This window comes from Corvus cornix, chromosome 1A (assembly GCF_000738735.6).
Source record: "Corvus cornix cornix isolate S_Up_H32 chromosome 1A, ASM73873v5, whole genome shotgun sequence".
NCBI lineage: Eukaryota > Metazoa > Chordata > Aves > Passeriformes > Corvidae > Corvus > Corvus cornix.
The window spans coordinates 71851313-71873719 of record NC_047057.1 but is presented as its reverse complement, the minus strand read 5'-3'; the positions used below and the strand labels follow the sequence as shown (position 1 = coordinate 71873719).

The window sequence follows — 22407 nt, the reverse complement described above, 5'->3', positions numbered from 1 at the left end:
TGTTGTGTTCAGTTGCTCCCACAAGGACTTTGGACCTTGATGGGTGGCAGGGATATGCATCATCCTGTGGATGCAGTGATCAAGGAACAGTGTCCTCCTTCCCCTCTCCTCCACAGCCACAGAGTTTGGCTGCAGTGTGGTTTTGAAGACCAGCAGCATTTCAGGTGCTCTGGTTGTGGAGATGCTGAGGATAGCTCTGTCCTTTAGGCTGCATCATTACATTGACATGTAAAGATGTGATTCACAGAAAAGCCCAGATCTCTAATGTATAACTCCACACACGCAATAGTGGGTTGGCAGAAATCTGTTAGCTGAGCATTAAGTTCAATTAAACTAAACTAGAAACGGATTAATGCTGTGATGCCCAGAGGTCTAGGCTGAGAGTTGTTGTGCTCAGTTTTAGTGCTCTGCATTTGGCTTCCTGTGTGATCTTGGACAAGTCACTTAGCTTGTCTGTGAGAAGCCCACATGGGTGTTGTGAGGTTAAATGCCATAGGGATGCAGGAAGTCTTCTTGTGCATGTGTGTGTTACTGCGCTTATACAGAGTTTGAAGATAAAGTTAGCAAAACCGGTCCTTCTTCGTCAGCCCTTTCTGTGTCCCAAATGATTTCTGTGTTTGGAAAAAACCCCACACTTGAAAGTTGCCATATAACCAGATTTCACAAATACACTTTCATACATACCTGAACAAATGATCCCGCACTTCAGTGGTCACTGTTGAATCTGATGTCGATGGCGATACGGGCAGTGTGATCTGCTTCTGCAGTGAGTGTGGCTCAGAGCCATTCTGATGTTAAAAAAGGGACAGAAACAATCAGTAACCCCCGCTGCCAGGCAAAGGAAGGATGAGGGCTGGAGCAGACAAAAGCTTAATCTTTCTCTTTCTCTCTGTTTTTCTAAGAGTTTGAGCTAATCGCTGATAACCAACACTAAAACATCTGAATCATAAATCTGTTCAGCTGCTGTGTGACTCACAACAAACAGAGTACGAACTGTTTGTGCCTTAGCTATTCTCTTCCCTGCTGAGCTCTGCCATGTGTTATCTCACATATAGCCCCTTCTCATAGTCTTCGCAGGTTTAAAGCAAAATTCCTGTGATGCTTTTTACATTTAAGTCATTGGGGCACTCTTTCCATGCTAGCTCCCTTTTAAGGTAACTTTAGGCAGAAGATGAAATCACAGCAAGGAAGTCCAAAGATTAGGGATGCAGCGTGCACACTCATCTTTCTCCCTTCTCCCCCACTCAACACCCCCAAGAGCTGGGACTCCTGCTTCCCACTATTGTGAGTATTAATCCTTTAGTGCTCCTTGCTGCTCTACCTTCCATATAGCCAATAAGCACAGAGTGACTGAAAGATTGGGTCTGTGTCCAAAGGAATGAATAGCAATGAATCACACTGCTCTAGCTCCTTTGCAAGTGCTGTTAGGAAAATAGCATCATTTGGTTTTCATTTGAAAAATAATTAAGATATCTCAGTTTATACAAAAGTGAGTCTGAACATTTTGGGATCTTTTTTCTTTCTTCTTGGATCAATGGACAGCTGGGGAGGAGGGGGGAAGGAAATTCCTAACTTTGGACCCCAGCTGGAAGTCAATCCGGAGATAGTCCTGAAGGCCGTTCCTTGGCTGCTGGCTGTGGATGTGCTCCTGTGCTGGCTGAGGCTGCCCACAGTAAATGAATAGGTGGACTTTTTCAACACTCAAATTTATTTTGGAGGAAAAGGAAGTGACGTTACTTTGTTGTGGTTGGTTAACTCTCTTCTGTGCAAGAAACCCTGGAATGAGCAGATTCTGTATGCTGCAGAGTAGGATGTGATGGTTGGTTTTTTTGTTGTTGTTTGCCTTTTCTTCTTCTATTTTGGCGGTGTGGAAATGGTGTGGAGGTTATTGAGTTCAAACGACTTCCTGAGATTTCTGCGTGCTAGAAGGGAATGACTTGGGAAACAGTCTTTGGAGTTCCTCTTACTGAAGCTTTTATTAGCAAGGCTGAGTCAGAGGAAATGTTGCCAGACATCAACACAGTGGGACCGAGTTCTCTGGGAGTGACCAGGTCAGAGTCACCTGAACTCATGGGCAACAAGTAGGTTTGTCAAACAGTAGCAGCATGTGAATGCATTGATCTAAGAGCAGGGGTGTGCAGAAAAGATGCGAGTCTAAAATGGTGCAGAGCACAAGTAAGGCTCTCTGTGGTCTCTTTTAAGGAGCTTTGGAAATCACAGGATTGTTTTGTGCTCAAATGTTTTGTACACATTTTATCTGAAAGCTTGAAGGGCACTGCTATAGGGACACTAAAATGTGAGGAGTATGTAACTCCAACAGTTTGGGAGGGATGGCAGGCACCTTCTGAAGGGAGACTCTAAGCCGGTATTGGTTTTCACAGTGGAGATGCCTAGGATGAATTTGTGAGGAAGGAAAGTAGTGATCCTTGTTCGCAGCACTGGATGTTCTGTGTCATCTCACACTTTTGGTATTTTTTTGTATTGTGCTTTTGAAATGCTTGATTATTCTTTTAATTGAATTTGTTTTGTTGTCTTTTGAAGTTGTTTTTAACATTCTTGCCGTGAAATCAGATCCTGCGGAGGAAAGCTGTTTGTTGAGTTGCCCAGGCAGCAGCATGGCTTTTCCTAAACTTGAATTTTTCCTAATTTCTCAGTTTTGCTCCTTTTGAGCACCTCCTTTGGACAGTAACGCCAGACAGGATGAGACATTTCCTTCACTGCTGAAAAAAAAATGTAGATGGTGACGTTGTGGTTCAGGATTCTTGCCCATGTGAAGTGCCCAGTGCAGGTGTCCTTTTCTGGTATCTCTGGGACCTTCTGTTTGGAGAAGTTTGAGCAACCCTGCTGTATGGAATGGCTGGACATCATCTGCTTGGAGGGGTCTGCAAAGAGTTAAGCTGGTTCTCGTTGTCTTACAAATATTATTCCTCCTGGGAGATTTAGGTATTTGTCTCTGCTGTGCATATTGAGAGAGAGCAGAGAATAGTCAAGTGGGTTGCCTGAAGTCACCCAGCCTGGCAGAGCTGGGAATAGGTTTCCTGGCTCACAGTACTGTACTTTAAACCACAAGATTAGTCTTTTTTGAAAAGGATAATCTGTATGTTCAAAGAAGGCTTTATAAAGCTCCCATTAACCCCGATGCCATACCTAGTGAGGAATCTAATTTATGTTCTGGCAAATGAAAGCAGTTTCAGAGACCTTGGTGCTGCAGGTCACTGTCAGACCTTCAAGGTTCGTTGCCACCAGTTTAATTTTTCTCCTGCTTGGATTCGCCTCTGTTGTTCCTGAGGAAGGAGGAGCAAAACTGTGCTCCTGAGGAAAGATTTCCAGAGACATCCTGTTGTGCATAACTGAGAACAAGGTCCATGCAAGGGTTTTTGCTATGCTCAGTTAATGTATAGAATGTCTAATGTTCCCATTCCTTCCTTGAAAGAAAGAGAGACCTTCTGGCAAAGCTGTCTTTTTTTTATTGTGTTTTATCACTTAGTCAGGATCTCAAGATCTGAATTCCAGTAGCCAATGACTGGAAATGTCCTTTCAAACTAAAATGCTGAACTTTAGAGTTTTCCCCTGAGTCCTCAAGCTACCTTATCTGAACAGCAGAGGAAATTTTTTTTCCAGTTTTCTTCTGTTATCAAGGTGGAACACAGCATCTGAATGTTAGAGAAGTAGCAGTACATTAACCTCAGCCTTGCTTTTACTCAAAGATTGCAAGTGTTTTACAGGGTTGGCTAAAAATTATCTAACATTTGAGTGGGGGAGGAGGGAGAGACGGACAGAGATTTAGCTCTCATCACTGTGAATGCATGAAGTGAGAATAAAAGCCAGGCCTTTCCTGATCCCATGCCCTACTAATAACACTTTTACAAGCTGGTTATATAATTATCTGTTACCGTGAGCTTTTTTCCCCACTTCAGGCAGATCAGCTATTTCATCCAACCAAAGTGTTTTGTGCGGATCTTTGGGTAATCCAAAGTCATCAGTTCTGCACTGAATTGCCGAAACAAAACTGCCTATTACAGTTTATGAGATGTAACAGACTTTTGGGTCGGTTTTTTGTTTGTTTTTAAGTATAATGAAACAAGTCTGGGGTTTTTTTTCTTTTTTTAATTCTGGATGGCAGGAAAATTTAGAAGAAAAATGTACTCCAACTAATGTCTGTTGAATAAGTGTTATAGCATTAGAGCTGGTTTCCTCTGTGTCTGGGCAATAGTTTACTGCCCTTCTCTCAAATTACCATGCTTTTTATAATATGTGTTTTAAGAGCATAGTTAGCATTAACATTTATGAACATCATAATAGTAATTATTAGCTGTTTCTGGCAGATATAACTATTATTGTGTAAGTAGCCAAGTGTTTGTAGCAATCTGCAAATTTATTGGCCATAAAGACAGCTTTAAATTAAGCTGGAGAAGAATTCCTGCATGGCGTGTGTGTTGAAGAAGATTTTCATCCCGTGCTCTGGAAGGAGAGCCATAAGCACTCCATCACCTTTTTTATGGAGCAGCCTTGCCAGATGTGGAGTAAAACGTGGAGCGTGTCTCCTAAGCACGCAATGGGCTCTGTGTTGTTTCCCTTGGCAAACACACATGTGAGCCAAGCTCCTTCCAGATGGGAGTGGAAGTGGATGGTGGTTCATGGCCACCTCGGGCCATGGGGAGCATGAGTTACTTGCAGTGTGTTGCAAGAAGCAGCTCCTGAGTTTTTGCACTTCACTCAGACTTACCCTGGGACCGCCAGCTTTTTGCTTTGTTTTTTTGAGCACCTCCTCCTCCCCTCTGCCTTTCCCCAGCTCTAGGGAAGGGAATGGGAATTCCCTTGGGGCTCCTGGCTGCTCCCAGCCCCAAGAGCAGTTGCCTTGGTCACCAGGCAACCCTGTTGGGTCCTGCTTGGGTTTTCATTAGGGCAGCATCGCGTGTTCCACAGGACGTCGGAACAAGCACCAGATGGGGAAGGTGTATTAGGCAGCAGTCGCTGGGGTAGAGGCTCTGAGCCCCAACCAGGCTTTAAAAGCTGTGGCAGGGGAGTCTTTCCCACATATCCAATGAAATACAGATCTTTTTGGACAGGGCTGAAGATAGAGTGTGAGTCGGAAGAGATAACTTCTTGTATTTATTTTGACATTGGATCCTGCAGTGACGTGCCTTAGGAAGCCAGCTCCGTGTGACTCGCATTACAATATTCAACTGGCTTGAAACACCATTTCCTATTTCAAGCCTATTCCTTAGTGCATACACATCTCATTAAGGTGGCAGCATCTGTGTTTGTTATAATAATTTTTAAAAATGGTATAAAAGCCATTAATTTTTGTATTGAAGTATGTCTGGACTGTATAAGCTTGGAATAAGTTCAGAAAGTCTGATAGATAAACAAGATGATGCTTTTGGCTATCCAGAGTAGAGCAGACACTGATCTAAGAGTATAGAAAAGACCTATTAGCTCTAGTTCTAGCAACTGTTATGCCACAGAATAGGTGTGTGTTTTTAAAACATATTCTTAGGCCTGAGACTAAGCCTGTTGCAAACAGGCAGCTCACACATCCAAGTAGCTGGCTGGCTGATCCATCAGGGCTGATAGCAGTAGGCAGCTCTTTCATACTTTTTCAAATCCTCCTTTGCTAAATTAGCAAGAAAAAAAGGTGCCGGAACCTGGATTTCACCGTGGCACTGCGGTGGAATTCGCCCACCTTTCACCTTGGCAGTGGCAGAAACGTGTAGGGTACCTGTGTGTGGCACCTGTGTGTGGCTGCTGGCTCCCTCTCTCTCGGTGGCTTTCCTTTTGTCCCAGCCCCAGAGCAAGGAAGAGTTTTCAGTGCCGGCAGCACTTTCAGGCCATTCTCCCCACTGAGCCCCAGGCAGGGTTTGTTTGCTGTGTGTACGCTGTGGGCTGCACCCTGCACAGCATCCAAGGGGAGGCAGATCTCTGGCTGCGGAGATCAGATTAAAGGGAAAAGCAAGGCTTTACAGCCTGTTTCTACCTTAACATATTTTACTGGTTCACCCTGCTTTTTCAGGCAGTGGTGAGCAGGGATCTCTCTTCCTCCCGTTCAAAAGCCGGCTTGTTGTTTTTGTTTGAGGGGCTGAAGGGATGCGAGGAAATCACCTGACTCCTTAAGGGATGATCTGGACTTTCTGTTTATCTCGAGGCTCATGGAGATAAGTTGTTTCATGGCTTGCCTATCACCTGGCAGCTAATAACATCCTGGAGGTGGGGAGCGATGTAAATGCCGGAGGAGCAGCACTTGTTGCAGTTACAGGAGAAGTTTTGTGGGGAGGGTACAAACCAGCCGCACAGCTCGAATGCCCTGGTGCCTCAGGAGTGCCTGATGGCAGGGAATAAACCCCCCCAAGAGTTTTGGCCAGTGCATGAACTAGAAACGTGGATGTTGCTTAGGTAGACCAGTCCAGCTGCATCAAAAGCAGCGAAAATTCCCTTTAAAAAATTATTTTCCCAGTAAGTTTTGAAATCTTTGCAGAAACTTTAGCCAAGCAATCCATTCCAGATTTTGGCACTCATCCTTCCCCTTCCCGGTGCTCATGCTGAGCAGATGAGTGCAATGGCCAGACCTAAAATGAAGAGCATCTACAGTCTGATCTCATCCTCCCTTGCTGCCTTTGGCTGGAGAGGAGGAGGAGCTTTGAAATCGGATTATTACTTCGAGCCTCTTGGCTTTGGAGCTACAGACTGTTCCCCACGTTGCCAATGGGCTTAAAAGCTTAGCAGAACTCCCACTAGGTACCCAGGAAGCCTCTTACCGCAGGAGATGGTGACACGGCAGGATCAGCTGTTCTTTATTTATCGTGCAGCTGAATTGTCTGGGGAGGGACCATTGCTAACCCGCTGGTGTTGTTTCCAGAAACAACATCAAAACAGGTAGAGCCGAGCTGGTGCTGTTTCCCACCAACAGGACTGTGCTCACCCAACGTGCTGTGTAAAACACTTGCTAAAATTTTTAGTCTTTAGCTGCTGGTAGTACCTAGCCCATGAATGGGGATCCTAAATCCAGCATATGTGGAGAGAAAGAGTTTGGGGTTGTTTTGGTTGGGTTTTACCTGCAAGGGACTGCTGGCATGGGACTGCAAGAGCTTAATGATACATAATCTATACAATATTTTGGGTTAATTTCACAATGGTGCCAATCTCTAGCTGCCTGCTCACCACTTTCCTCACCCTTTCTTCCCAGAAAAAAGCCCAAAAACAAAATCCTAAACCAGCACAGTCTACAAGTAGTTTAGTAGGGTTAGAGTTAGGTACTCCATACAAGCACAGCTATTGGGAGAGGGCCTTTCTAGGAGATGATAAATGATACCTTTCTGAGGGTGAGGCAAACAGGATGCAATTCAAACAGACTGTGTTTCCTCTCACACTGTTGTGTTTGGAGGTTATTTTCAGCTGGAGGAGTTGGACTTGTGGCTTGGGCAATAGTAGTCTGACACTTTGGGATGGTGGGGAGGAGGGTAGTGTTCTGGTTTGGGTTTTTTTTAAGACCACAGTGCCAATACTTTTCCCATAAAGGCATAGACCCATGATTAGAAATTTAAGCGGACTGGTGATAGGCTTGCTTTTCTTATTTGCCCTTTACAGGCCTCTTGGAAGTCTTCCACGAGATCTGCAAGAGGTCTGCAAACCACAGGCTGGAGGTTCTGCTGAGCCTGAAATTTCCTGTAAAGCCAGCTCAGTGCCCAGAGCGATGCTTGCCCCTCAGCCAGCATAACTGGCTTATGGTAAATGGTGTAGATTATCTGCACTGAAGGAAGAGGGGATTATTTTGAAAGGGAGAAATTATCCTTTGGAGGGAAATAGCACGATCTCCAAAGGCTTTGGCTGCTCATAAAACCGCGGAAAAAGAGAGATAATTGCAGTGGCATCAAGTGTCAAGCCTTACAGCTTCTCTCTTAGCCCCAGCGAGGAGTGAAGCATGCCCATGGTGTGGATGCTGGGGCTTGTGTTAGTTGGGCTGTCTGTAAAATTGCTCTGCATGTGGGGGTGTGCCTCCCCTTTCTTCACAGGTTCTACAGGGCTTAGTAAAAGTTAAGCGCTTTGATGCTCTGGGAGGGCAGCTGCTCTAGAGGCATGAAGTACTAATATGTAGCTACTAAACAGAAACTAATCACTTGTTACTTCAGAGCTCCGGATGCGCCCTGTCCATCTGAAAAGGTTCTTTGCCAGGGAGAAGGAATGGAATGAGTAGCAGTTTTTACATCTTTAAAGTGCTGACAATGCATACATTTGTAACAATGTAGTTCTTGTGACAGATCGCTTGCACTGCAGCCAAGATGAGCTAGGAGGAGAAGAAAGCTTTATTAGCACTGGTACATGGCTATGGGGCATGAGGGAGACTGGATTGATCAGTCTGAAATCTCTTTTCAGTACAGTTTAGCCACCCAGCGTGAGCTGCTCATTTTTGTTTGTATGACACAGCAGTGAAAAATTCCACTCGGAGAGCAAGGAGCGGCGTGCTGTGCAAATAGGGGAGGGTCCCTGTCCCAGGGGAGAGATCAGGCAGCAGGTTAATGTGGATGGAGAATTCCAGCTGTTTCAGTAAGTGGGATAGGTGGTAGGTAGAGAGCACGGTGGTCTCAGAGTTTTAAGCATTCTGACAGAGGGGGTAAAGGAAGACAAAATGTAAGTTTGCCTATAAAACAAGCCTGGAAAATTCTAGCCTGACCAAAATGTCCATGGGCATGGCAAACAATTTGCATTTGCAAACGTACTTGGGCTGAACTGAGCAGAATTCAGTGTTTGTTGCATCTCCTTTCATAGCTGGAGGGAGCTGCTGGAGGAGAGGGTGGCTGACGTTACCCCTTGTGCTGCTGGCACCGGCGGGGAGCACGTGGGATTTGTTCTTTGCAAACAGCCATGATGTGGGGGCAAAACGACACATTCTCCCTGGCTTTCTGTTTATAGCCAATCTCCCTCATACAAAGCTGTCATCTCACACCCTGCCCAGCCCTGGAGTAACATTATGCTCCTATTTACAACATGTTTGAAATAGCCTTCAAAGTCTGCACTCAGAAAGTCGAGGAAGGTGGACATCTCAAGGCACTGACAGACATTAAGGGGGAACCCGAAGAAACAGGAAAAGGGAATACCTTTGCTGCCCTTGCTTTGTCCCCCTCCCCAGATGATAGTCCCCTTCTGACAGGATAGCTTTTCTCCTCCCTCAGGTATTTGCTCTTCATCCCTTGACCTCGCACACACCAGAACGGAGCCTCAGAGAGGAGCTGGCGTCACTGTGCTGACGAGTGTTGTTAACCTCTTCACCTCACACCCCAAACCTACTGGTGAGGGCCAGCTTGGCTCCCTCTGAGCTCGTGGTCCCGAGGGTGAGGTGAAGATGATGATGTTTCCTTCATCCCCACTGCCAGGAGCACAGGGAGGGTATTTAGCACCCATTTTCCTTGCTGTGGAAAGGCAGAGTGGAGAAGTTGGGAATCCTTTTATCTTAGGAAACCTTAAAGCCCTGGAGGATCATAGAGAGAGGGCAGCATGCAGGCTCCTGCAGGACTGTGGGGAAGCTGGGAGAGGTGCATCCAGCTGCAGACTTGGATAACACATAGTGTTTCCAACTAGCCACTTAAAATTAAGATGGCATGTCTGGGAGACTGCATCAGGACCAAGAGCCTTAACTTCTTTCTGAATTTATGGCAGCCAGCTAAACCCACTGCTGTTTGCCCTTGTAGGGTACCATGGCCCTAGGAACACCCCTAATGCCCTGTAGTGCCCTCCCGGCTTGTCATGCAGAACACAGCACTCTCAGTGGGCTTCATGTTTTGGAAACTATTTCCATATGACAGCAGGGATCCCAAGCAGGGAGAACGTGGCACTGGGCTGCAGGCAGCATGCTGGGTGCTGGGTGGGTCCTAGGGGCTGAGCACACTGACAGACCAACAGACTGAGCCGTGGGGGTTGCCAGAGCAGCTGGCTCGTGGTGTAGCTGATCCTGCCACCTCAGCTCCAAGAGCGTGTCCAGGGAGCGCTGCTATTCATTGCAATGGCCTGCTGCTGCTGCTGCTGCTGCTGCTGCTGTTGCGAATTGGCTGGGAGTGTGATGTGGACAAAAGGAGGTTGCTGCCCTTTCCTCTCTGGGATGTGTTGGGAGGAGGAGTGGTCGCTTCCCAAGTCTCAGCATCATCAGGGACAGCAGGCTCTTTGGTGGGGAGGACAGCAGGAGCTCCTACTCAGGGATGTGAAGTACACAGGCTGGCTTCACACAAGCAGGGATACATCGTGCTTCTTGGAAGCATTTCAGGCCTGCAGCTGACTTTCCATCTTCCTACCCAATCCCAGTACCCTTTGGCACGAGTTTGCCAAACTTTTGCCCGGATGCCCGTCGTCATTAGTTATCTGCGAGGGAAAATGAACATCCTGACTTGACTCAGTGACAGCATTGAAATTTCAGAGCATGGGTTGGGGCTGGCTCAGCAGGTCCCTGTGGTAGCTTTTGGTGATCTCCTAAAGCCTCTGCAAAAGCCTGTTGAGTCACTTTGGAGCATTGCAATGGAAAGCTGATAACGGCAGCAGTATGGAAATAGAGCTGAAGGGATTGGGGTTTTTAAACTGGTGGCTAACTTGGAGAAGGCTTAGCTGTGCTTAAACTGGTTATGTCCATCAGATTCAGTTATAGATGATTCAGCTCCAGCACAAAAGAAACCTCTAAACTGTAGTCCTATCCCTCAGCACCCAGCTGGCTCACACTGGGCTCTTGCAGGTTTGGAGGAGCCTGGGTTCCGAAATGAAGGCCCCAGGCTTTGTGAGGCTGCCCTCTGTGCAGACAGCTTGCTGGAGCAGGAGCTGGAGGCTGCTGGCTGCTTTCCACTGCTCAAAAAGCAGCGCGTGCAGCAGCCCCGCCATCACCCCACGCTGGCTTGGTGACAGTGGTGTCGCTGTTGTGGACTCATTTGTTTACATTTCTCAGGAAAGTTGACCGTCCTCCCTCTCAAAAATCTGGGCAGATAGCAAAAAGGCATCCAAAGCACCGTTTGTTTCAGGCCCCCAGCCGGTGGGGTTAGCCGTACCTGCCCGGGAGCCGGGTGTGGGGCCGGCAGCAGGACTGGGGTACCGGCCCTTCTGTCCCGGCCCGCTTTCCCAGGGAGTGGGGAGGGACGGTGTTGGTGCTCTCGCCCGCCCCCGCTAACCCTAGCTTTGGGCCAGTGCCTCTCCTGGGAGAGGTGGCCACCCTTGCTCCCACCCTTGCTCTGGCAACTGCCTCTTCCCAACAGTCCTTGCCTGACTCAGGGGGGATTTAGTACCGGGCTGGGGGGAGGGAAAGACGTTAAACAGGCTTTTCCCTAATGAGGTGTGACGCCAGCTGGAGAGGGGGAGAATCCTGCTTTTCTCCTGTCTGTTGCTCTCTCCAGCTAGAGGAGGAGGAGGAGATGTGTGTCCCCCCCTTTTCCTCTGCTGATTTGCTGCCTCTTCTGTTTCCTTTCTGTGCTGTCCCCAAAGCGTTTTGGCAAGGTTCAGATTTCTGTGCTCACAGCTCAGTGCTCAAAGAGAAAAGGGGAAAAACAAAAGGATTGGAGGCGTGGGGAGGATGGTGGCGGGGAGGAAGCTGAGCCGCTCCTCCTGGCCAGGCTGGAGGAGTGTGGGGATGGGTGACTGGGGCAGAGTTTGCCCTTAGGACCAGGGGGGTTTTAGTGGCCTCTTTTTCCCGAGAGTCTCTGGCATCACTTCAGCCCTCCCTCTGTTCAGATGTGCTGCTCGAGCACCGTGCTGCTTTGCTAGCTGTCCCTTGTTGGAGGAGAGGGCTGGAAAAATCCTCCTGCAAAATGGGAGCTGAAGCATTAGGTGAAAACCTGAGGGGATGCTAACTCTTTGTTCCTGTTCCTGAGATGTTAAGATTTGCATCACATCTTCGTGGTGTGTCTGTCATTCCCACAGCACTCTGGGTGTGTGGGAAGAGTCTAGGATTTAGGTGCTTTGGGACAGGAAGCCAGAGAATCCCATGGAATAGAAAATTATGACATTCAGTGAAACAGGGCTGATGGACCCAACCCTGGGTTCATTGTTCAAGCCCTGTGTTCATCCATCAGGTTCCTCTCACCGCTCTTACCCTTCTGTCGCAAGCAGCAATAGCAAAAATGTAGACATAAACTTTACAGGACAATGTCAATATCTTTTCTCCAAGGCAAATTATCATGGTAATACTTGGACTGTGCCTTTGCTGTAGCATTCTGGTGCTGAGCATTACTGTTGGCAGGGACCAGAGGATCAGGATGGGCTCCAGGAAGCACCCATGGCATTGGGGAGCACGGTGCAAGAGTCTTTCTACAGAAGCACCAACAGCTTCACGCCTGCCAGGGATGGACCTTCATTAGCCCCATGTTATGTGTGTGCTGATTAATCTTGGCTTGTTCCAGAGCCCCTTACCCCAGTGTGGCACTGGAACCTTGCACCCTGCCCCACATTGGCCTGCATGCCCAGAGCCCTCTTCAAACAGTGGATGTGAGATCCATCTGGGTCTGGGTCGGGTCCCCAGATTGGTGCTACCCCTGCCTTGAGGACAAGGACAAGGAGCATCCATCTGGGACAGAGAAAGCAGCAGAAGGGGGGGGGGAACAACCCAGCCAGGTGTTTTAGTCCCTGCCCAGGAGATGGCATCTTGCCCAGTGCCCCAGGAATGTCCCCCTGCTCCTGGGGTGACCTGCCAACTCCAGAAATGTAAAGGTCACTCTGGGGCCTGGAAAACAATGGCAGCAGATAGGGGCTATCTGAGGCAGTTGTGGCCACTGCTTAAGGAGTGTTAGTCAAACAGCAGGCTGAAAGGGCTCACGGGAAGCAGTTTAAATATTCCTTCATACAAAAGGCTGTCACATCCTGGCAGGGGCAGACTGCTGACTGACAGCTTTAATGCACAAGTGTATGTGGATGAGGGAGAGGCTGAATGCAGGGAGGCATCCTGGAGGCTGACTTTCCCCCTGCCCATCATTCTGGGTTCTAACATGTCATTTTCACAAGCTGCAAGTTTATTGTGGTAATGTGGTAACATACCTGGGATGGTTTAGAGTATCACATACTTTAGGTGCTCCCTCCTCCCCTCTCCCCCAGGGGTATTTATGGAAGGCATATGTCCACAAAAATATTCTACAAATAAAGTAAGTCAACACCTCTAAAACACCAACCACTTATCAAGTGGTAAGTAGGGCCAGGGCCAGGAGCTGGACTCAGTCCTTGTGGGTCCCTTCCAACTTGGGACATTCCGTGATTCCAAGTGAATTCACTCAGTAATTACTATTTATATAGCGTGATTACTATTTATACAACAATAATATCACTCTCTCCAAGGGATGGCAAGCAGCAACTGTAGTTTTTTGTATTAACTAGTCATTAAGCAGGGTGCTCACCTAGAGGCAGAGAACAGAGATTCCTGGTTCTTTCCCTAGCTCTGTGGCAGGGGCGCTGCATCAGGCTTTGGCTGCACACTGCCCTTTCCTTACCTCCAGTTTCCACACGTAATAGATGTGTTTAGTACATTCTTCACAGGGCAGGTGTCAGGCTTCCTCTCCTGAAGCACTTTGGATGTTGCACAGGAGGTAAATAAGAGCAGTGTTGATAATGAAAATATGCCATTAATACATTTCCAATAAAAAACTACAAGCGGCGTTTAAGCTGCAATCTGTTATCAATAATTTTATTACTGCAGTTACTGCGGTCTAATAAAAAAGCACTTTCTCTTCTTTATTGGGTAAGTGCCAAAACATTTATCCTTTATTCTCTGGCCATTAACCTTTATTCTGTAGCCATTAGCTTAGCTATTTGTGTAACAGTCTGTTGAGTAACATTCAAGTAGGAATTTGTATTCAATCCATTATTTACTCTGAGACCCAAAAAGAATAGCTTCTTATGCCTATATTGTTTATCCATATTAAATCTTGTTAAGTGCTGTATGCTAGTGATGATAAGTCTTATAGAAAGTGGATTTTTCTTACTGTGAATAATTTTCTGGCATACAAATAAAACTGTAATTAACCAAATAATATTTGGAGAATAAAGCTCAAAACAGCTAGCTGAAAAAAAGATATTTCTCACAATATGTGCAAAATTCATAATAACTTGCAGGAGTTTATCCTTTTTGTGGATCAGTTTTTGCCTCACATCGTTGTGAACTCCACTCTGCTGAAATAAGCTGTGCTACCCTCCATTGAGGATTGAGATCTTGGGTCACGAAATCTGACATCCCTCCATCCTTTCTTTCTCTCTTACTAGAGTTGGAAAAAAAAGTAACCCAATGAGAAATAAGTTAAGTAATCAAAATGCCTGCATTTGTTTGAGGCATTTGCTTGCTGGCTTTCAGCCATTTCTGGCAATCCATCTGAAACTGCTATTTCTGGGCATAAGTGGCTTTTAGGGCCCTGCTTTCCGAGCACATCTTTTAAACTGAGCTCACCAGCCTTAGTGAGTGGAAGTAAAGCAGGAGAATGAAAGTGTTGATTCCTGTCCATCAGGTGAACATGGGAGAAATCGTGCCTTTCTTATTAGGCTGTAGTGGATCTCAACCTCACTGAACCCTATTTTTCTGCATCCAGACATAAGCATTTGTCTTCTGCCTGGAGACTGACATTCAGTAAAAGCCTTTCAAGGTCTTCCCATAAACTCTTGCAATGAAGAGGTGGTAGAAGCAGTATTTTTAATGATGAGGAAGGTCAGTTTACCCCGTGTGTGCTCTGCTGCTGTACACATACGTGAGGCTGTTTGGGTCCTTTTGGAGCTAGCAGGAAAAGCTAAGGAATTAGTTTAATGGTTGGATTTTTTTTTTCTCTCTCCTTTCTGCTCACTAGGAACTGGAAGCTGCTCTTCACAGGGATGATGTGGAGTTTATCAGCGACCTGATCGCTTGCCTTCTTCAAGGTTGCTATCAGCGCAGAGACATCACGTGAGTAACCTCGCTCTATGGCTTAAGCACTTTGCACGGGGAGCTAATTAACACGGTGGCGGGGATGTTTCACGGCTTTAGAGTGATGACATGGCAGTGATCAGCAGCCACCAGCAATCAGGCCAGATGCTTCACCGAGTGGAAGGGAATTCCAGTTCTCTTGGGTCGAGATGTAGGCTTTTAATTGTACAGACCCGTTAAGCAAACTCCTTTGTTCGGATGCTGTGCAAAACTGTGTTTGATGCTCTGCCGTAGCACTAGTGCACACAGTGAACGTTCACGTCTGCTGTTGTGCTCTGCACTCTGCTTGATCAAATTAGTGATATTAAATCATCACATATGTTTTCAACATTTATATGTATTGCATAGCATAAAACTTGCTGCTCTGCACACACCTCACTTGCATGAAAGATCCCGTTGCTTTACAAAGGGACAGCTATGATTATTTTCTTAGAAATAAAAGGAGTATTGGAATCGCTTCAGCTGCAGGATGTTAGAAAGTGATTTGACATGCTCTCTTGAAGTTTTGACATCCAGAGACACTTTGTTAGTGTCCACTAAAGCAGCCTCCCAAATGGAGACATCTGCAGGACATCGCTCTTTAGAGGACTGCCGCTCGCACAGCAAAATGTGCTTCCAGTGATAGCGAAGGCTTGATGCAGTGTATTTGATTTGTTCTTTTGTGAATCATGTTAATAGCAAAGCATAATTGTGGGGACAAAGACGGCTTGGCAACACATGCAGTTGCTTGGAAGTAATCCTGCTCCCTAAGATCCCCCTGTTGTGGAGAGGCTTAGGCTGGTGCATAGGCATAGCCATAGGTGCTTGCATTGAAAGCTCTATTTCTAATAAACTGATTAAGTTCAACAAAATTTATATAGTTTATGTGTATATACACGCCACTTAATTAAGTTCTCTTGCATTGCTGCATAGACATTCAGCATCAGTGGGTATCAGGACCTGAAGCAGGCAGCTGCACTGCATTTACTGCCTCCAAACGAAACTGATGTGCTGAGAAGATTGATTGTAAAGGAACGGCAGTCATGTGTATCCTCTTCATCAAAATAGCCACAGAGCAATATATACCTGTTTGTACATGCAGCAAGTTTATTTCTTCATACCAACGCCATCAGAAAGTAGTGGCTTAAGTGTTTTGCCCACCTGAACCAGCTCACCCTTGTAGCAGCAGCAGCAGATTTCTCTTTGATAAAATTAATGAATTCCACATTGTGAGGTTCTCCAAAACTCTCCAGATCTGAGAGTGTCCACTTAGTGATTGCATTGTGTAATTGCCTCCCCATTTGCAACTCTTTTAACTAAGAGAATTCAGGGATGAATCATGGGTGAGTCGCTGGGCACTGGCAAGTTGTCTGTCCGTCTGTCTGTCTGGGGAAGGTCACACATACGTGGCAGCTGAACAGTGTGTAGTTGTTCAGCACTGCATGTAGGTCCAGGCTTGTGCCTGTGCAAGTACAGCTTTGAGTATCTTTGAGATGCAGAATCTGTGAGGAGGTAATGCTGTCACAGGGGGAAGAGCTGGTAACCCGAGGATGGCTCTGGCAGCCTGGCCAGGGTGCACATGCAGCACAGGCAGGTACCACAGGCAGCTGTGTGTCCCTCCACACACCAGAGGTGCCCTGGGAAACACAGGAGCGTGAAGCCACTTAGTGAAATTGTGAGAACTTACATCTCACCCAAACAGTCGTGCTGGGGAAAGCGTGAGGTCCCTGAAGGAGAAACCAGCGGCACCATTTCTGCAGCGCCTCCTGCAGAAGGGGGTTATTACCTCGTGGCCATGGGGATAACGAGGTGGAGGAGATGGGGAAGAGGGCACAACAGGAGCAGTGCAGTGGGAATGGCTTAGGGAATATATCAGGAAAACTGCCTGAAGCTGCTGGGATGTCAGAGAGATGAGCTCTGAAGCACTGCAGAGGAAGCAGTGGGGGAGGCTACCTGGAAACACAGGGAAAGGTGCTGTGTGCAGAGGGATGTCACGAAGGAAGAAGCAAGCATTAAGATGTAGTCTAAATATGAAAATATGTAGGTAAATAAGAATAAACATGATGGCTTGGATATACTTCTCAGAAACAAACTTGCCACACTGTTTTACACTTAAAACCAACTGTGGAATATTCATCCAAAAGCCTGAAATTCTTCAGGTTCCTTACATGTTGCTTTCCAACACCTTTTTCCCCTCTAACCCCAGTTCAAGAGGCATAGGTCTTGGCCGGTGCACAGCTTCACTGCTGTACCTTGTTTTTCTGCAGTTAGTGGTAAGGAGCTGAGCCTCTAATCAATTTTTTGAGTGCTCAGCAGACAAAGACCTGCAAATGTAAGAGGCAGAATTTGTGTGGAGTTTAGAGGGCTTTTCACAGTGGCCCAGGACTCCCTACTTCTCTGTTGCAGGCAGATAAGAGCTATCTGTCTTGGGTGGGAAAAATCAGCAGTGTCACAGATCATCCTGGTGCTGTTCCTGCAGCATCTCTCCAGTCGTGCTGAGGCTGGGAGCTGTTAACATCGAGGCTGTACACTTTTGTTCCCTGCTGCACCTCGGAGAGAAAGGCAGGAGCTTGTTCTCATGCTTGTTCTCAGGCTGGGGCACTGCGGCTGAAGCACAGGATGCTTCCTAAAACCTCAGTTTGCCTACCTCTCTGAGGGGTTTTGAGGTTTAATTAGTTTTGTATCGGGTCTTACATCTTTGATGGCCAAAATGTTATCTGCCTCTGCTTTCTCACAGTCTGGCTGGGAGCAGCTTGCAGTTCTTGTCACATCTGTTTTGACGGCATGCAGGACTTGTGGCAGAGCTGGGCTGCCTGGCTTTAATCATGCATCATAGAGGGGTATAAAACTGTCACATACCTTTCCTAATTATAATGTGCTCTCAAGTAATTTTGGAAGTGGCTGAGAGCCCTTCTAATGCTCAATTTAACATGCTCTAGTTTGATTTGCTTTCCATTCTTTGAAAAAAAAAAGAGATTAATACTTTTGTAGGGTTCTATGATCCTTGGTTTTGAAGTAGAGCAACTTTGCCTTGGTTTTGATATTATTTATGACAAACGTTTTGGAAAAAAAAAAAGAATCACATACAAAAGGGAGACTGCTTTTTACCCTTGCTTGATGGCTAAGGAGTGTTGAATGTCTGGTAACGTAAGACTTTCTTTGAGTTATGGATATCTGTGTTTAACTACAGAGACTACTTAATGGGATGCTACGTGATCTTCTCCAAACTCTTATTTGTCATAACCTATCATAGCTGTTAGGAACACTCCATTGACCTTATTCTTGCTGTGTGAAATACTGTAGAAGTACAGAACAAAAACCAGTTGCCTGCACTTCTGCATCTTTAGCAATGACCCTGTAGTTGTCCTTGCCTGGTACCGGGTGGTTTGAGCACTTGGCCAGGACAGTTTCCCCGTTGCTCTCCTCTTTTTACTGAGCCAAAACACTTGTGTGTCATGATCTGCAGCTTTTGTTGTTTTATAAATACCCCTCATAGTCTGCATAGACCATCTGTACCATCTGTATGTAACTACTATGGGTGCAATAGGTACCTCAGGCATGCCTTGGTTTGATGCCAGTGAGATTGCCCACAGGTTTTTCCTGCTCCCAGCTTTTTTGCACAGGTTTTAGAATGTCCATGTTTTCTTTTAATTGCTTCAAAAGGCAAATGCCTGGAAAAACTCTTATTAGAATTTGGGGTTACAAAAAAAAAAAAAATAAAAATTAAGCAGTTTGAAAAAATCCTGGTGCTTGCTTCAGATTTTCTCTGATATAAATTGGGTAGCTGCATAGTCCCTAGGGGCTGCCACTTTAATTCCAGCAGGAAATGTGACTTGATGACTTGTATGAAGACAGGAAGATCAGAGCTTCAGCTAACGGCAGCGGCCGCAGCAGGAGCCTTCTGCAGCTGTTTTTAAGTAAGAAGTGATGGTGTGGCATGGATGTCTACAGTAAACTAAAATATTCTAGAAAAGCTCCTGCTGTTCAGCTTTTCTTTGGGTGAAACTCATTCTTCAATGTTCTGTTATTGCACTTTTGCTGTTTTTTTAATATGATGGCATAAAATGTTTCAGTAACTTTATCGTATTTCTTATTGGGAGGCATTTTGTGTGCTGCTACTTTGTCTCAAAAAGCATCTTAGCTGCTTTCTCTTATGTTTTATTTTTTCAACAGGCACAAAGGCCACGAGGTGAGGAGGAAGAAAAACATTATCTCTTGCCTTTTTTTTTCCTATGCCCCATGAGATTCTTTTCTTTTTTTACACCTCAGGAGATTGCTCCATCACTGTGGCTGAAAACTCTCTAACTGACTTCTGTGGCTCCAGAGGGGATTTGCTTCCTTAGGAGCCTCAGTTGTTTTTTTCTTGTTTTTTCTTCCCTAATGCATTGGAATTTTTTTCTTCCCAAGCGGATCATGGGTTTTGCACCCACCTTAAGCTCTTTTGGGATCCGTAAACTCTCCTGGGAGTCTTTGACTTGTAGTTTGCACCTGGTTTGTTCTAATGGGGATAATAAGAGGATATTCCTTAACTCCTCTTCCCTTCCCCACAGTTGTCTTAATTATTTCTTTCCTATCCTTAGTGGTGGCATTGGGAAGCACTCACAGTATGGCATCTGAAGATCTGCATTTCCTACTTGTTGAGCTGCCAGTCAAGAGTACTGGGTGTTCTGTGTATTTTCTAACACTCGTTCCATAATCACTTGTTTGAGCTTTCATCAGAAGGAGAGAGAGACAATATGAAATCTTTCAACCTACTGAGGCACAATGCCTGTTTCTGGGGACTCTGTTTAATAGCTCTGGGTATTTTGCTTCTTCCTTCTGCTTTGTTGTTTTGTCCATCCTTGTCCTTTATTCCGAGTGGACTGTGTCCTTACAGGTACTTTGGGGGTTACCCCAGCTCTCATACTGTGGTAAAAGAGACCTCAGTAAAATGCTTAACATCTTGAAATCACCCTTGTGCATGTGCCTACATGAGCTGTGTCCTTCCAGAAGTGCTGTTTGTCAGTCTGGTCTAGGGGATAAAGTGGCAGGTCAACAGGAATAGCTGGCAAACCAGTGCCAAGATTTCAGTCTCGTGGATACTGTGTGAACTAGGCTGTGGGAATAGCTAAGCCAGGCTACTAACACTGGTCTGAATGAATTCACCATTTCAGTCCATGCCATAACCTCTGGGGCAGCCAGCCTAGGCTCAGTCACAGCAGACCTCATGCCCACCTCCTTTGGAAAGAGTTTTAACAGCCGGGCTCTTGCAGTTGAGCCAGTGACCTTGGTTATAACAACTGCTTCCATGGCCCAGCCACAAAGCACCTCAGTAACTCAGAATCATATTCATGAATGCCAAGTGAATATCAACAAGATCAGCATTATTTACAGTCTGACTTTTAACAAGTGCTGCCTTGCATACATCATGGATATTGGTGGATGGCCTCTGGAATCAACCCGGTATCATCGGCACAGGAGATACCGTGAGGGGGCAGGGGAGATGAAGTGGCTACATTGCTCATCTTGAATCTAATTTTAATATTTATTATAATAATAGCCAAGCTATGCAAGGTGAGCCTTTTAAAGGGTAAAAAGTGAAAATGAAGCAGCTGGCAGGTGTTGGGAAAGGAAGGATGAGATTACAGCAGTAAAATAACACGGTCATTCAGAGATTAATGAGAAGCGCAGTGGAATAAAATTATAGAGTTGAAATATAACTAAAGCTAAGTAAATGTCTTTGATTCTCAGATGGATAAAATGAATCTTTAAAGAAGAATTTGAAGAAGAGTTGGTAGCATGTTCTGGAAGTGCTATTCCATAGATGTGGTGGAGAATAAGGACTGAAAACGGTGGAAGAAAAAGAGGAAAAGCTGTGCTGTTATTGTCAGGGCAGATGGATGACAGACAAACAGATTGGATTGCTGGGGAGAGGGAGTTATGCAAAACACTGACAGGGAGGAATAGGTGGCTAAACTTCAAAGGAGGAATAGAGAACAGTCAGCAAAGGGTCTTGGTGACTGCAGTGATGTCATCATGCCAATGTCAGAGCATGAAATATGAAAGCGGCAGCTGTATTTATAAGTTCTTGATGTTGCAAACCAAGTACTCTGGAGAGGAGGAAGAAAGCAATGATGAAAACAGAAACTGAGAAGGCAAGTGAAAATATCTTCTCCTTTCAAGGAAGAAGGCAAAGAATTGTGGAGAGAGACAGATGGGGTGTGGAAGTTCACCCGATGTGAAACCTTTGCCCTTACTTTTGAGACTTGTGATGCTCCAAAACACTGGTGCAGGATTTTTGTTCCAGCACAGTTGGTTTCGCAGGCCCCTTCCCAGCACCTCATCCAAGCTCAGAAACCAATGTTTAGTCCAAGGGTGAATATTGGAGAAGATCTGAAGTCATTTTTTTGGAGCCTTTCAGCCTCAGTGGACTTGATGAACAGCTGCTAGGCCACTGTGATAATGTGGTGTGTCATGTCAGTCTCTCTTCTAAGTCACCTATGCTTTTACTTTTCCTCCCATTTTACCTTCCAGCCTTCCAGTTTCTTTTTGGCTCAACCAGTGTAGTCGTTGTGGTTTCAACTTCAGAGAAAAGAGGATGAAAGATCTGTTCTGAAACAAATCCCAAAAGTGATTCTTTAGGACCTATTCATCTGTGAAAACTTGGGTTTATCTGTGGTCTCCAGAAACTTATAATGTGTGGGGCTGGTTCTAAGAAATAAATTTGCTAAGCTTATTTGCTTCAAGGCAACTCCACGCTAGGTATTTTGTGCCTCACAGGGGACTCTTTTCTCTGACATTAAGTGTATTTTTCTATGAGTAGCAAGGCACATAAGGGCTTGTTTCATATGGATTTGTGCTGTAATATACGGCATGTGTCCTATTTCCCCATCATCATCAAGACAATAACTCCAGCTTCTTCCCCACAGTGTTCATCATCACTGCAATACCCTAAGGTCCTCTCTGCGGCCCCCAAACAATCAGAAGTGCTTATGGCACAGCAACACTCTTGTCTTTCCTTGTGGCAATGAATTGGGAGCATGCTTTCTGTTGATGGGCACTAGGAATGAACAATGCAGCATTAAGCTGGCTTCACTTGTTCTTCAAGGATCCAGGAATGAATAGTAAGTAATGATCCTCTTCCAGTCTGAATGTGGAGCACGGTAAGCCCCATTCCTATTTGCTCCTTCAGAATATAGGAGATGTATTTGGGTCTTTTGTAAGTTAATCAGCTCCGGCTCCCAAGGGTTGATCTGCTTCTCCTCAAAAAGAATCAAATAACGGTAGTAGAAAGAAAGAGGCCTGTGGATTAAAATTGGCAAGTACCTATTGAAGCCTGGCTAGATGCAGGTGAAGGTCATTGATGGGAGAAGTGAATTATCATTGCAGAAAAACCAAAGCCCTTGCTGTTCAGTCACAAGGTGAAATTTGGGCTGCGGGTACATTCCTTTATTCTGGACCATCCAGAAGACTGTGTTCATCCCTCCTGAGACAGAGACTACTATGGCTTGATCTTCGTTTCATCATGTCCAGAGTGGCTTCTTGTTGGGACA

At 45.8% G+C, this 22407-nt stretch overlaps 1 protein-coding gene across 1 annotated transcript in view; it reads left to right on the top strand.

The window, feature by feature from the left end:
- LOC104692291 (cat eye syndrome critical region protein 2) overlaps positions 1 to 22407 on the top strand; it is a 100998-nt gene that overhangs the window by 34959 nt on the left and 43632 nt on the right. The window contains 1 exon segment of the mRNA XM_039571042.1: positions 14781 to 14875. Coding sequence (XP_039426976.1) covers positions 14781 to 14875 — 95 coding nt within the window.